The 12,252-nt window shown below is 50.9% G+C and overlaps 1 protein-coding gene across 4 annotated transcripts in view; it reads right to left on the bottom strand.

Annotated features, from left to right (window-relative positions):
• BIRC6 (baculoviral IAP repeat containing 6) overlaps positions 1 to 12,252 on the bottom strand; it is a 1,722,273-nt gene that overhangs the window by 1,328,865 nt on the left and 381,156 nt on the right. For all 4 annotated transcript variants that reach the window (XM_069234691.1, XM_069234693.1, XM_069234692.1 and 1 more), the window contains exon 20: positions 12,064 to 12,161. In XM_069234691.1, the coding sequence (XP_069090792.1) occupies positions 12,064 to 12,161 (98 nt within the window). The remainder of the gene's footprint in view (positions 1 to 12,063; positions 12,162 to 12,252) is intronic.

Raw genomic sequence — 12,252 nt, 5'->3', positions numbered from 1 at the left:
AAACAACAGAACATCGGATAGATGGGCCCTCAGAGGATCAATTTGCTTCTCTCCACACCAAGCTACAAATTTTGCCCACCTGCCGGCATAAACGGTCTCAGTGGAGTGTGGCCTGGCCGATAAAATAACATCCACTACCTCTGGTGAGAGAGAGAAAGAACTCAGGTTGCCCTGTTCAATCTCCAGGCATGAAGATGCAGGCTCTGGAGGTGGGCTGTAGAACCTGTCCCTGCGACTGCAAGAGGAGGTCTGCCCTGACAGGGAGACAGAGCGGAGGGCACAGTGAGAGTTGGAGAAGGTCCTTGTACCACACCTTTCTTGGCCAATCTGGGGCTATTAAAATGACCTGAGCCCGATCTTGGCGAATCTTCCTCAGAACCTGAGGAATCAAGAGTATGGGGGGGGGGGGAGAGTAAAGCAACTGGTTGCAACAAGAGATCTGAAATGCATCCCCCAAACCTCCTTGCACCTGACACTGGAGGCTGCAGAATGACGTGCAGTGCGCGTTCTCCCGAGTGGCAAACAGATCTATCCTTGGAGAACCACACATCTGAAAGATGTGGAGGACCAGATCCGGAGGGAGACGCCACTCGTGATCGGCCGAGAAATGTCGACAGAGTGTCGGCACGTACGTTGAGCACTCTGGCCAAATGATTCGCTACCAAGCAAATCCGATGGTCCCGAAGCCAGGACCAGAGTCGCAGAGCCTCTCTGCAGAAGGTACAACCCACACTCCTACCTGCTTGTTTATATGCCACATCGCGGTGGTGGTGTCCGACAGGACCTGAACTGACTGACTGACCGTAAAGGGATGGGAGGAAGGCCTTGAGAGCCAGACGTATCGCCCGCAATTCTAACAGATTGATATGAAAAGTCTGTTCCACTGGAGACCAACAACCCTTGATCTCCAGGTCCCCCAGATGAGCGCCTTACTCTAGAGTCGAAGCCTCCGTCAAGACCGTAGCCACCAACGACGGGGGTGAAAACGGCCTTCCTTGAGAAAGGCTGCCGTCCAGAGCCCACGATAGTAGATCCGCTGCAGCGCCTCTGGAGATCGTTATAGACTCCTCAACATCCCCTTCGTGTTGAAACCACTGCTTGCAGAGGCACCATTGGAGAGCCCTCATGTGCCAATGTGCACGAGTGACCAACAGAATGCAAGAAGCAAACAGACCGAGCAGGCATAGAACCTGCGGGCTGGAACAACCGCTCCATTTTGAAACATTGGAATCAACGCCTGGATGTCCTGAATCCACTGAGGCGGATGATAGGCCCGATTCAATGTTGTATCCAGTACTACCCCTATGAGAACAGGAGGCGCTGAGAGGGCTCCAGGTGAGACTTGGTTTACCGAAAAGCCCAGACTGAACAACAACTGAGTTGTCATCTGCAAGTGATGCAGCACAAGCTCTGGAGACTTGGCTTTGATCAACCAGTCATCCAGGTAAGGGAATACAGATATTCCCTTCCTTCGGAGACTTGCTGCAACCACCGCCATCACCTTTGTAAAAAAGACTCAAGGTGCTGAAGTAAGACCAAACGGAAGGACCGCACACTGGTAGTGTTGCGACCCCACCACAAACCGGAGATACTTCCTGTGCGACTTGAGTATAGGGATATGAAAGTAAGCATCCTGCAAGTCGACAGACACCAACCAATCCTCTCTGTTCAACGCCAGAAGTACCTGTGCTAGAGTCAGCATCTTGAATTTTTCCTGTTTGAGGAACAAATTAAAAATCCTCAGGTCTAGGATTGGTCTCAATCGACCATCCTTCTTGGGAATCAGGAAATATTTTGAATTACAACCCTGACTCCTTTCCTGCTATGGAACCAACTCCACTGCACCTTTTGATAACAGGATTTGAACCTCCTGCTGCAACAATAGGAAATGGTCTTCTGAACAAAACGAGGGACTGGGAGGGGGAAACTACTGAAAAGGGAGAGCATATCCTTTCCTCACAATGTTCAGAACCCAGGAGTCTGATGTGATTAACTCCCACATGTGGAGAAAAAGACGTAATCTTCCCCCTACAGAAGTATGGCTTAAAACGGGCAGAAAACTAGGGTTGCTTCCCTTGTTGTTGTCCAGAGGAAGAGGATGACGCAGGGTGCTGCTGGATGGGCCCTCTTGTCAGAACCTCCCCGCCCTCTAAAGGATTTATAAGGGAGGCTAGTAGGCTGTTTGACTGTGGACTGGGGTCTTCCATGGTGAACTGCTCCACGCCCAAACCCCCTGAACCTCCGAAAGGACCTGAAAGGGGTAGTAGTGGAAACCTGCAGACCCAAAGTCTGCTGTGGCCCTAATATCCTTAAAGCGCTCTAAGGCAGAGTCAACTTTAGCACCAAAAAGTTTTTCCCCATCAAAAGGCAAGTCCAAGAGAGCAGTCTGGACATCAGAGGAAAAGCCAGAGGACCTCAACCATGCATGCCTCCTGGTAGCAATAGAGGTACCCATCGCCCTGGCCACCGAATCTGTAGAATCAAGATCAGACTGGATTATCTGCTTTGCTGCGGCCTGAGCATCCGACAAGGTCTCCTAATTGTCCTTGCACCTCCTGCGGCAGGTCCGGAACCATAGCCCTAGCTGAATCCATCAGGGGGTGCACGTATCTACCTTATACACAGGTAGCATTTGCTGCTTTGAGGGCCATACTACAAGAAGAAAAAGTCTTCTTCGCCGACTGCTCCATCCTCTTGGATTCCCTGTCCGACGGAATCACAGGGAAGGAGCCTGGAGGAGACCGTGTGGAACAAGAGGCTTGAACAACTAGACTCTCCGGGGTAGGATGTTTCGACAAGAATCCCCGATCTCCAGAAGTCACCCTGTACATCCTTGCCACAGATCTGTTGACAGCTGGTGACGACACAGGCTTCCTCCATACCTCCAAGATAGGCTCCGTAAGAGCATCATTAAATGGAAGCAATGGATCCGCCGAAGTAGAAGGATGCAGGACCTCAGTTAAGATAAATGTTTTCACCTCTGCAGCAGGCAACGGAAGATATAAAAAATTTGCCGCCTTCATGGCCACAGTATGCAAAGAGACTGCCTCCTCTAAACTCCCCTGGTGAAAAAAGGTCCCATTCCGGGAAAGTGTCTAGCCCACTGGCTGAGTCAAGTCCTTGATATTCCCCCAAGGGCTCCACAATCTCTCCTTCTTCCAACAACTGCCTCTGGTACTCCTGTTCCTCCAAAAGTCTTAAAGCCTTTCTACGCGACCTCAGCCTGGCCTCTAACCTTGGCGTCGACATAGAATTAGCCGACGTCGATGACCCCGGCTTCAGAACTGAAAGGCACAGACCAGTAGAAGAAGGCTGACTACAGTTTAATCCGGAGCCATCCGGCGCCTGAGCGGATCCTATCGGCGCCATGGTCACCTGAGGCTCCGTCATCGGTGTCGACCGAAAGGGTGATGATGCCGGCACCGCAGGTCTAAACGGCGACGTCATCGGAACCACAGGTCTCGGAGGCGACGGCATCGGTGGTGAACCGGCACCCTCAGCCAGATAGAAGGGCATAAACGGTGCCATCTTGTAAGGAGCCGGGGAGCCCAACGAAAATGCTAAAGGCCCCGTGGGACCAGTCGGTGCACCAGCAGGGGCCATAGCATTAAACATAGAAAACATGGCATTTAAAAATGCCGCCGGATCCACTCCCGGATACCGCTGGGCACCATGCTGCACTTGCGCCTGTTGAGCATCCGAATCCTGCGCCACAGGTGAAAAGCAAGAACTCTCTGGAGGCGCGACCACTTCGAAGACAGACGGCGCCAGAGAAGCCTGAGGGCTTTGAGGTTGTGGAGTCACAGTCGGACTAACCTCCCACGTCGCACAGCACCATCTAGATGGAGACCTGGACCTTGAACGGCTCCCAGCCGAACAACGCCGAGAGTCATGTCGACGTTGCCTCTTGTGCTTCTTTGACGAAGTACGAGAAAATGACCTGTGATGACTCTTATGTCCTTTTTTCGCCTTAGCCAAAAAGAGTTTGGCCTCCCTCTCCTTCAGAGCCTTTGGATTCATGCTTTGGCAGGACACACTCCTCAACGTCATACTCGGAGCTTAAACACCAAAGGCAATAATCATGAGGGTCCATGACCAACATGCGACCCTTGCACTCTCGACACAGCTTAAATCCCGACTTCCTAGGAGACATTGTAACCAGAAACAAAATTGAAACATCTTCAACAGTAGCGAGAGTTGGGAGAAAACCGTTAGCGTCGAAGGCACGGAAAAAAGGGAACTCATGTCAGCACGCTAGCAAGGACCTCTTATTAGCACGGTGACGTCAGACGGAGTCACGTGGAGCCGTGCAATTGTGACGTCCCTGTCAACGTGGAGAGCTGGGAAGAAGAATTTCCATCGGATGCTGGCGCATGGGAGAATTCATAAGGTGAGGAATCCACAGGTAGTTGTATCCATCAGATTATGCTTGTTTACACCCCCAATTAGTTGTGTGTACTGGAGCGGACACACAGCATTCCTCTGGCCGCTAGAGGGCGCGAGCCCCCTACAAAGTGCTTTGCACAACGCTTCCTTTCATTGCCAATGGCATGGATAGCATGGTGGCTTTCAAAAGACTCCTGCCTGCCAAGTGCCTCCGTCCGCTGTGTCAGTGAGAGTAGGTTGACCCCCCTACATCACCTAGATCTTGAGACCCTGAGGGGTAGGACCTGATTTACAGAGAGTTTAGCTTGTGTGACACGGCAGACACTGTCCAGGCATACAGTTATTCAATTCAGAGCCCAGTATATTTCTTACGGGGTGTGCTAATCAGCTACGGTTTATAACTCGGTATTTCTGGAATGCGGCCATGGCCTGAGTGTTGTTCTGCTACTACTTTCATTCTGGGTCTCAACGTTTAATTCCCTTTTATGCCATGACTAACTCTATTACACTCAGTGCACAAGTAAACATTGACTTAAATACATTAGTAATGGAGACGGGTGATGACTATAATGTGGAAGAGGAAGAGTACTCCTACCTCCCTGTCACAGGGGAATTCTGTGATGCAGTGAAAGCGTCCATAATAAAAGCGGTCTTAGAGGCAGTGGCCCCCCAGAGAAGAAACTAATGAATATGGCCCAACTGTGCCTACAACCCCTCCCACCGAGGGAAGAACTTCCGGGCCCTTGGCCCTCAAACCTACATGGCTTCCCACTGTAACCCCTACCGAGAATCCATGCAAACACTCACAATCTGTGGGAAGGACCTGAATGCATTTTCAAGATTGAAAAAACAATACTTAGACTCCAACGCCCCTCCCCAAGTCCCTTCTGGACAACCCTGCAGGCCACTCGTCTGATGGGGATAATGCACCCCCTCCCCACCCTCTCACTCTCATGGATCCCATTCGGGATCAGATAGTGAATCTGAGTAAGAAAGGCCCTAGAGACCAAATTCCAATCCTTCTCCAGCATCTGATCCGGTCACAGAGAGTTCCCACAGAAAAAAATATGACATGTTAGACCCTAAAGAGTGTATGCCTCCCCACCCCTCTGATTGCTGCTCGGGGGATAACGTAGCTGCTTATATGGCAAGCAGGCTACACAAACCGTTTGACAAAGAGATATGGAACTGCCTCCGAGCGGAAAGGCCCTGCCCTGCCTTCGATAAAGTACCTATCACACCCGAGATGGTCCCACGGATGGCCATCTTTTTGGCCAAGTACATCAGGGACCCAAAAAAGGATATTACCACTCCTGGCAGTCGTGTCAAGGCCTGCATCTGGACATTACAGGCCTGCCAACAAAGACACTAGATATGGTAGGAGACGCCAAGGCGTCAGGAGTGCTCATCTTCCAGAAGCGCTTTCTAGTTGGGACCAACGGGCCATCATTTTCCTCAGCAACGCCAACTGCGCCTTCTCTAAGGAGAGGTGAGGGTTACTGTTGATAAAGCTCGCCCCCAAACCGGAGGTATTGGCCACTTCAGAGACCAGGCCGGTGGCACAGGGAGGACTGCCAACCTCTTTGTCAAGTAGTTAGGGAAATTGGTTTCAACACTGAACTCACTTGATAAGGTCCAATCATCTATCAAGTAAATCTTCAATGCACGGGTTCTCATCGGGCCATTCGCACTACGGGGCGTTCGGCCAGCCGGTTCCAATCTCTGGCCTCTAACAGGGGCCAACCCTCTCAACAAGGGTAACGGCAAGACTCCTCTCCCTTTGGAGATTTTCATCCAACCAGAGGATGTGCACGACACACAGGCTGTCGTGGAAGACCCTCAGGGGGAGGCACTTCCACCAACTCAGATGGTGAGTCTACCCATCTCCCACAAGCGTTTTGGGGGGAGGGGGTCCAAATGGCCTACTTCGAAGACAATTGACTGGTTCTCACATTCGATATTTGGGTGCTCCAAACAGTTCTACATAGAATTTTAGTGTCTTGTGGTGGTGACCCCTGTGCGGACGTCGCAAGTCTGGTTTCCACATCGGATGGAACTTTCTTGTGTTTTTCCAATCAATCTACACTTAAATCCGTCTCTCCTCAACCATCCCTTTGAGAATTCCCATCGTCTGGTGCTGAACGGAACCATCCATCTCCTGGCATGGAGAATTACAGGTCTCAATGACAAGTCCCGGGCATTTCAAAGAGCGCTATAGACCTCCTTTCCCAGGAATGGGCGGACGGTATGGTAAAACATTACTGATTGGCTTGGTCTACTTTGCAAATGGAGCCTGAATCTTGTGAGGATGGATGTTGTCCATATCCTGAAATTCCTTGTATCCTTAGCCTCAGACGGAATGGCATATTGTAGGAAAATGGCTCCTTGTTGCAGTTACCCCGCCACTTTTTACCTGATATTGATGCTGACTTGACTGTGTGCTGGGGCCCTGCTAACCAGGCCCCAGCACCAGTGTTCTTTCACTAAAGATGTACCACTGTTTCCACAATTGGCACACCGCTGGCACACTGATAAGTCTCTTTTAAAAGGTACCAGTGGTACCAAGGAAGGTCCCTAAAGGCTGTAGCATGTGGTGTGACACCCTAAGGGACTCCTCACCTAACACATGCACACGTGCTTCTCACCTCCCCCTGCAGGAACTATAACACCTGGCAGTGAGCCTCAAAGGCTCACCCCTTTTGTTACAGCGCCCCAGGGCATCCAAGCTAGTGGAGATGCCCGCCCCTCCGGCCACTGCCACCACTTTTGGCAGCAAGGCTGGAGAAGAAAATGAGAAAAACAAGGAGTCACCCACCAGTCAGGACAGCCCCTAAGGTGCCCTGAGCTGAGGTGACCCCTGCCTTTAGAAGTCCTCCGTCTTGAGTTTGAGGATTCCTCCAATAGGATTAGGGATGTGCCCCCCTCCCCTCAGGGAGGAGGCACAAAGAGGGTTTAGCCACCCTCCAGGACAGTAGCCATTGGCTACTGCCCTCCTGACCTAAACACACCCCTAAATTTACTATTTAGGGGCACCCAAGAAATCAGATTCCTGCAACCTGAAGCAAGGAGAAGGACTGCTGACCTGAAAGCCCTGCAGAGACAACGGAGACGACAACTGCTTTGGCCCCAGCTTTACCGGCCTGTCTCGTGACTCAAAGAAAACTGCAACAGCGACGCATCCGACAGGGACCAGCGACCTCTGAAGCCTCAGAGGACTGCCCTAAACCAAAGGACCAAGAAACTCCCGTAAGCAGCGGCTCTGCTCAACAACAGAAACATAATTTGCAACTTTCTTGCAACTTCTAAAGACTTCACTCTTCCCGCCGGAAGCGTGAGACTTCACCCTTTGCACCCGACGCCCCCGGCTCGAGCTCCAGAGAACCAACACCACAGGGAGGACTCTCAGGCGACTGCAACCTCGTGAGTAGCACGAGACGATCCCCCTGGACCCCCATAGTAACGCATGCAGAAAGAATCCAGAGGCTCCCCCTGACCGCGACTGCCTATAACATGGGACCCGACGCCTGAACTAAGCACTGCACCTGCAGCCCCCAGGACCAGAAGGAACCAAACTCCAGTGCCCATTGGAACTTCAGGGCCCACTGCAGAGCCCTCATATGCCATCTGGCATGTTTGACTAACAGGCTGCAGGAAGCCATGAGTCCCAACAACCTCAGAGTCTGTTTCACCGAAATCTAGGATAGAGGCCAAAACATCGGTATCATAACCTGAATATCTTGGACTCGCTTCTCCGGAGGATAGGCCCGAAACTGCACTGTGTCCAGAACAGCTCAGATGAAAGGGAGCTTCTGAGAGGGAGTCAGGTGTGACTTCAGCACATTTATAGAGAACCCCAGAGAATGCAGGAGGTCTGCCGTAGTCTGAAGGTGGGTGACAAGAGCATGGGGTGTCGGAGCCTTCAACCGCCAGTCGTAGAGGTAGGAGAAGACTGAAATTCCTGCCTGCGCAGACGAGCTGCCACCACCGCCATCACCTTGGTGGACACCCGAGGGGCACTGGTGAGACTGAAGGGGAGCACGGTAAACTGAAAGTGCGCGTGGCCCACCTTGAACCGCAAGTAACGCCTGTGGGCGGGCATGACGGGATATGAAAATACGCATCCTGCAAGTCCAACGCTACCATCCAGTTTCCTTGGTCTAGGGCAGACAAGAACTGAGCCAGAGCGAGCATCCTGAATTTCTCCTTTTTGAGGAAGAGATTTACATCCCTTAAATCCAAGACAGGATGAAGACCCTTGTTTTTTGGGGGGGGATCATAAAGTATCAGGAATAACAACCACTGCCTACTTCTGAAATCAGGACCCTTTCTATGGCTCCCTTGGTCAAGAGATCCATAATCTCCTTGCAGAGTAGGATCAAATGATCCTCCATCAGCCGTTCTTTTGCCGGAGGGATAGAGGGAGGGAAAGACTGGAAGGGGAGAGAATAGCCCTTCTGCGTGATCATCAAGAACTGTTTGTCCGATGTTATGGACCGCCAAGGAGGGAGATTAAATGGAATCCTCCCTCCAACTGGGTGGATATGGTCCTGCAGGGCCATACTAGGAGGGCTTGGGCACTGCGATAGAGTGGAGCTGGGTGGTGGTCGACCTCTGGCTAGACCCTCTGTGTCAAAAAGGTTCCACGACCTCGTCCTCACACTGGATGCTGTGAAACCGGAGGACGGTGCCTAACCTGTGGTTAACCCGCCCCTCCCAAAGCCGCGAAAGGGGCGATAGACAGACTGCTGGCGAGCCAGTGCTGAGAGGCCCAAGGATCTGGCCGTAGATCGATAATCCTTGAACATCTCAAGAGCAGAGTCTGCCTTCTCACCAAAAAGGCTTGAGCCATCGAAAGGCATGTCCATCAAATTAGACTGAACATCCCCCGAAAAGCCAGTGGTACGTTGCCAGGTGTGGTGACGGAGGGCCACTGTCGAAGAAATCGCCCTACCCAGCGAGTGTGTTGTGGCCAAGCCACACCTGAAGGTAAGCTTGGCTGCATCTCCCCCATCCCTGACAGCTGGGGTTAGAGTGACCCTTACGCCCTCCAGGACCTTGGGCAGCACTTGTGCCATCGTACCCCATAAAGTATGGGAAAAAGGGCCCAATAGGCAAGAGGTGTTTACCAACCTCAATGCCAGGCTGGAGGAAGAATACAACCTCTATCCAAGTTGGTCCAGCCTCTTGGATTCCCTATCCGGAGGAGCTGAAGGGAAGGCAACACGGGAAGTGAAGACTTGGACCACCAAGCTCTCCAGGGAGGGATGTTGGGTGAGGAAATTAGGGTCAGTTGGAGCTGGTCTATGGTGGCAGCCGACTGCCCTATTCACAGGAGTACCTGTGCTGGGTTTGGACCACGTCCCCAGAAGGACATTCGTAAGGGCTTCATTGAAGGGTAACATCAGCTCTGTTGTAGCAAACTCTGGCTAAAGCACCTCCGTCAAGGGATTAGTCCTGACTGGCACCGTAGGCAAGTCAAGGTCCAAGACCTCAGCTGCCCTACGCAGCACCATCGCATAAGATGCCCCCTCCTCCGTAGCAACAGCGGGAGGAGAGAGCATGTCAGTATTCTATAAGATAAGTATCCAGTCCACTGGCTTCCCCTAGATCCTCATACCAATCCTGTCCATGCTCCAATCCATATTCTAAAGGGTCCTCAGAGCACTCCAACTCCTCACCTGTGCATGCTGTTCTAAATAAGCCTCAGGCACTGCTCTGGGCCTAATCGGCGCCGTCTAAGTCGGAATCAGCATTGTCTACGTCATTCCGGCTCCGGACCATCCGGAATGAGGATGGGGCTACCACGACCAGAAGGAGCCGGTGGTGGAGAAAGCGTTGACTTCAGGCCGCGCGCCAGAGGAGTTTGACTGTGAGAACCCGGCGCCTATCCAGATCCCCTTTCAGATCCTGGGGTCCCTAACGGCGCTGACGTCTAAGCCGAAGCCGCTGATGTCGAATCCGATGGGGTCTCTGCTGAGCTCGCAGGGGCCCGAAGACCCACCTGAGGGGGCAGCATGCTCAAAAACAAGGTGCATACCCTCGTAAAACTGCTGTAGTTGAGCGGGTGTCGCTCTAGCTCCCGGAAAAGGTGGGGGGATGCCGAGTCTGCTCTGGCAACAGCTCCGCAGAACCACGCTCGGAATGTCTATGTTCCCTAGACACCTCGTTGGCCTACGGGCGTCGCCAGGTCGAAGTCCGCTTCTTCTTTTTGTGCCTCTTACATGAATGCCCTCAGGACCTCGAATGTATGGGCTCCTGGAGCGGTGCCGCGATCTCCTTGAGCATGAACGTGACCTCTTCGGAGCTGCACTGACCGAAGACGAGAAGCTTGAGAGATCTCTCTCTCTCTCTCTCTCTCTCAAGGCCTTCGGAGCAATGGCCCAAAAGTCAGAGCACGATTTCACGTCGTGGTCCTTGTTAAGGAAGCAGAGACAAACTTTATGTGCATCAGTGACCGCCAAGGCGCGAACACAGTTTGAATCCAGTCTTCCTTTAAGTCATTCGCACAATCGAAAAACTCTGACGAAACGCCGAGAAAAAAGGTAGCTCTATCCGGACCTGCGCTTAACCGGCATGGAAGGAAAAGAACTGACGTACGCACGCCGGGGCAGTGCCTATATATAAGACTGTGGTGTCACAGATGGCTCCTATGACGCTGACGATGCCACGTGCAGCCGGACGAAGCACGCGGATCTGAACGACACCACCCGACGCCGCACAGGCTACTGCTCAGCAGAAAAATTCCGTATTCAAAGCAGACGCCAGGGAATTCTAAGGTAAGGAATCTGCAGCTAGAAGTCTCTATCAGATAAGACCAGTAACAGAAATAAAATGTTTTTTAAACAGCATACCACATTAAGGCTTGTTGCATTTGGACTACCAATAAAACAGAGACAATACAAATGCCAAACACAAGAAGATATAGAGAAGCCAAGAGATAAGCCAGCAGTTATTTAGGCAAAACTAATCCTGTTCATACGAATGTGTCTACACTTTCGTAGAGGACATAGTTTTATGAGGATTTGTGCAGTGAGTAATCACTTGTGAATGTATCCAGATAACTGACCAGGTGTGTAGGTGCGTAGGTGCTGGGCCCCGCAGAGTTATTCTAACAGCCAGGTGTTCATCTTCTTGCAGAATTAAAAAAAGTAAGGAGAAAGCCCTGTGTGTTGAGGGAGGTTGTTCCTAGTTTGGGTGTGAGGTAAGAAAATGGGCGACCTCCAGTTCTACTTTTGTTGATGCAGTGTGTGCGAGTGAGTGTGTGGCTGATCGCAGGTATCTATCTGCTCAGTTGGTAAAAGTGTATGCAGTTGTTCAAAAAAGTAAGCAAACCCATATCTTCAAATAACAATTTTGAATTCAACACTGCAGGTACTTGATGATCAATAGAAAACGTGCTAGAAAATGAAGTACGTTATAAGAAAAACATTTACAATAAAATTAACATCCCAAGGAACACACAAAAAAAATGTTTGAATGGACCTGTGAAACTAAAACAGAACTTAAATCCACAGACCTATATTTGTCAAAGTGACAATGGATATTTAAGAGAAGAAAAAGAGGGTCAGCCAAACAACCTCAGAAATGTTTAAACGGTTTACCCAATATTAGAGCTACTTTCTTAACATAAAACACTATTTCATGGCAAATGGTTATTAAAATGTATATTCTTATTACCTCCTGTTGCAGCTGATGGCAAAAATTGCATATTTTCAAGCAAAGCCTTTAGAAGAACACATCCAAACCCTTGCTGACCTGGGTCACACTTTCCATTGCTAAAATAAAGGAAAACACGTACAAATGATTTAATAAAATTAGGTACTGCAGCCAAAATGGTAATATGTTTTTCATCAGTTACACTAGGAA

This window comes from Pleurodeles waltl, chromosome 5 (genome assembly GCF_031143425.1).
Source record: "Pleurodeles waltl isolate 20211129_DDA chromosome 5, aPleWal1.hap1.20221129, whole genome shotgun sequence".
NCBI lineage: Eukaryota > Metazoa > Chordata > Amphibia > Caudata > Salamandridae > Pleurodeles > Pleurodeles waltl.
The sequence above is the reverse complement of the archived record's forward strand: the minus strand, read 5'-3'. Positions and strand labels throughout refer to the sequence as shown.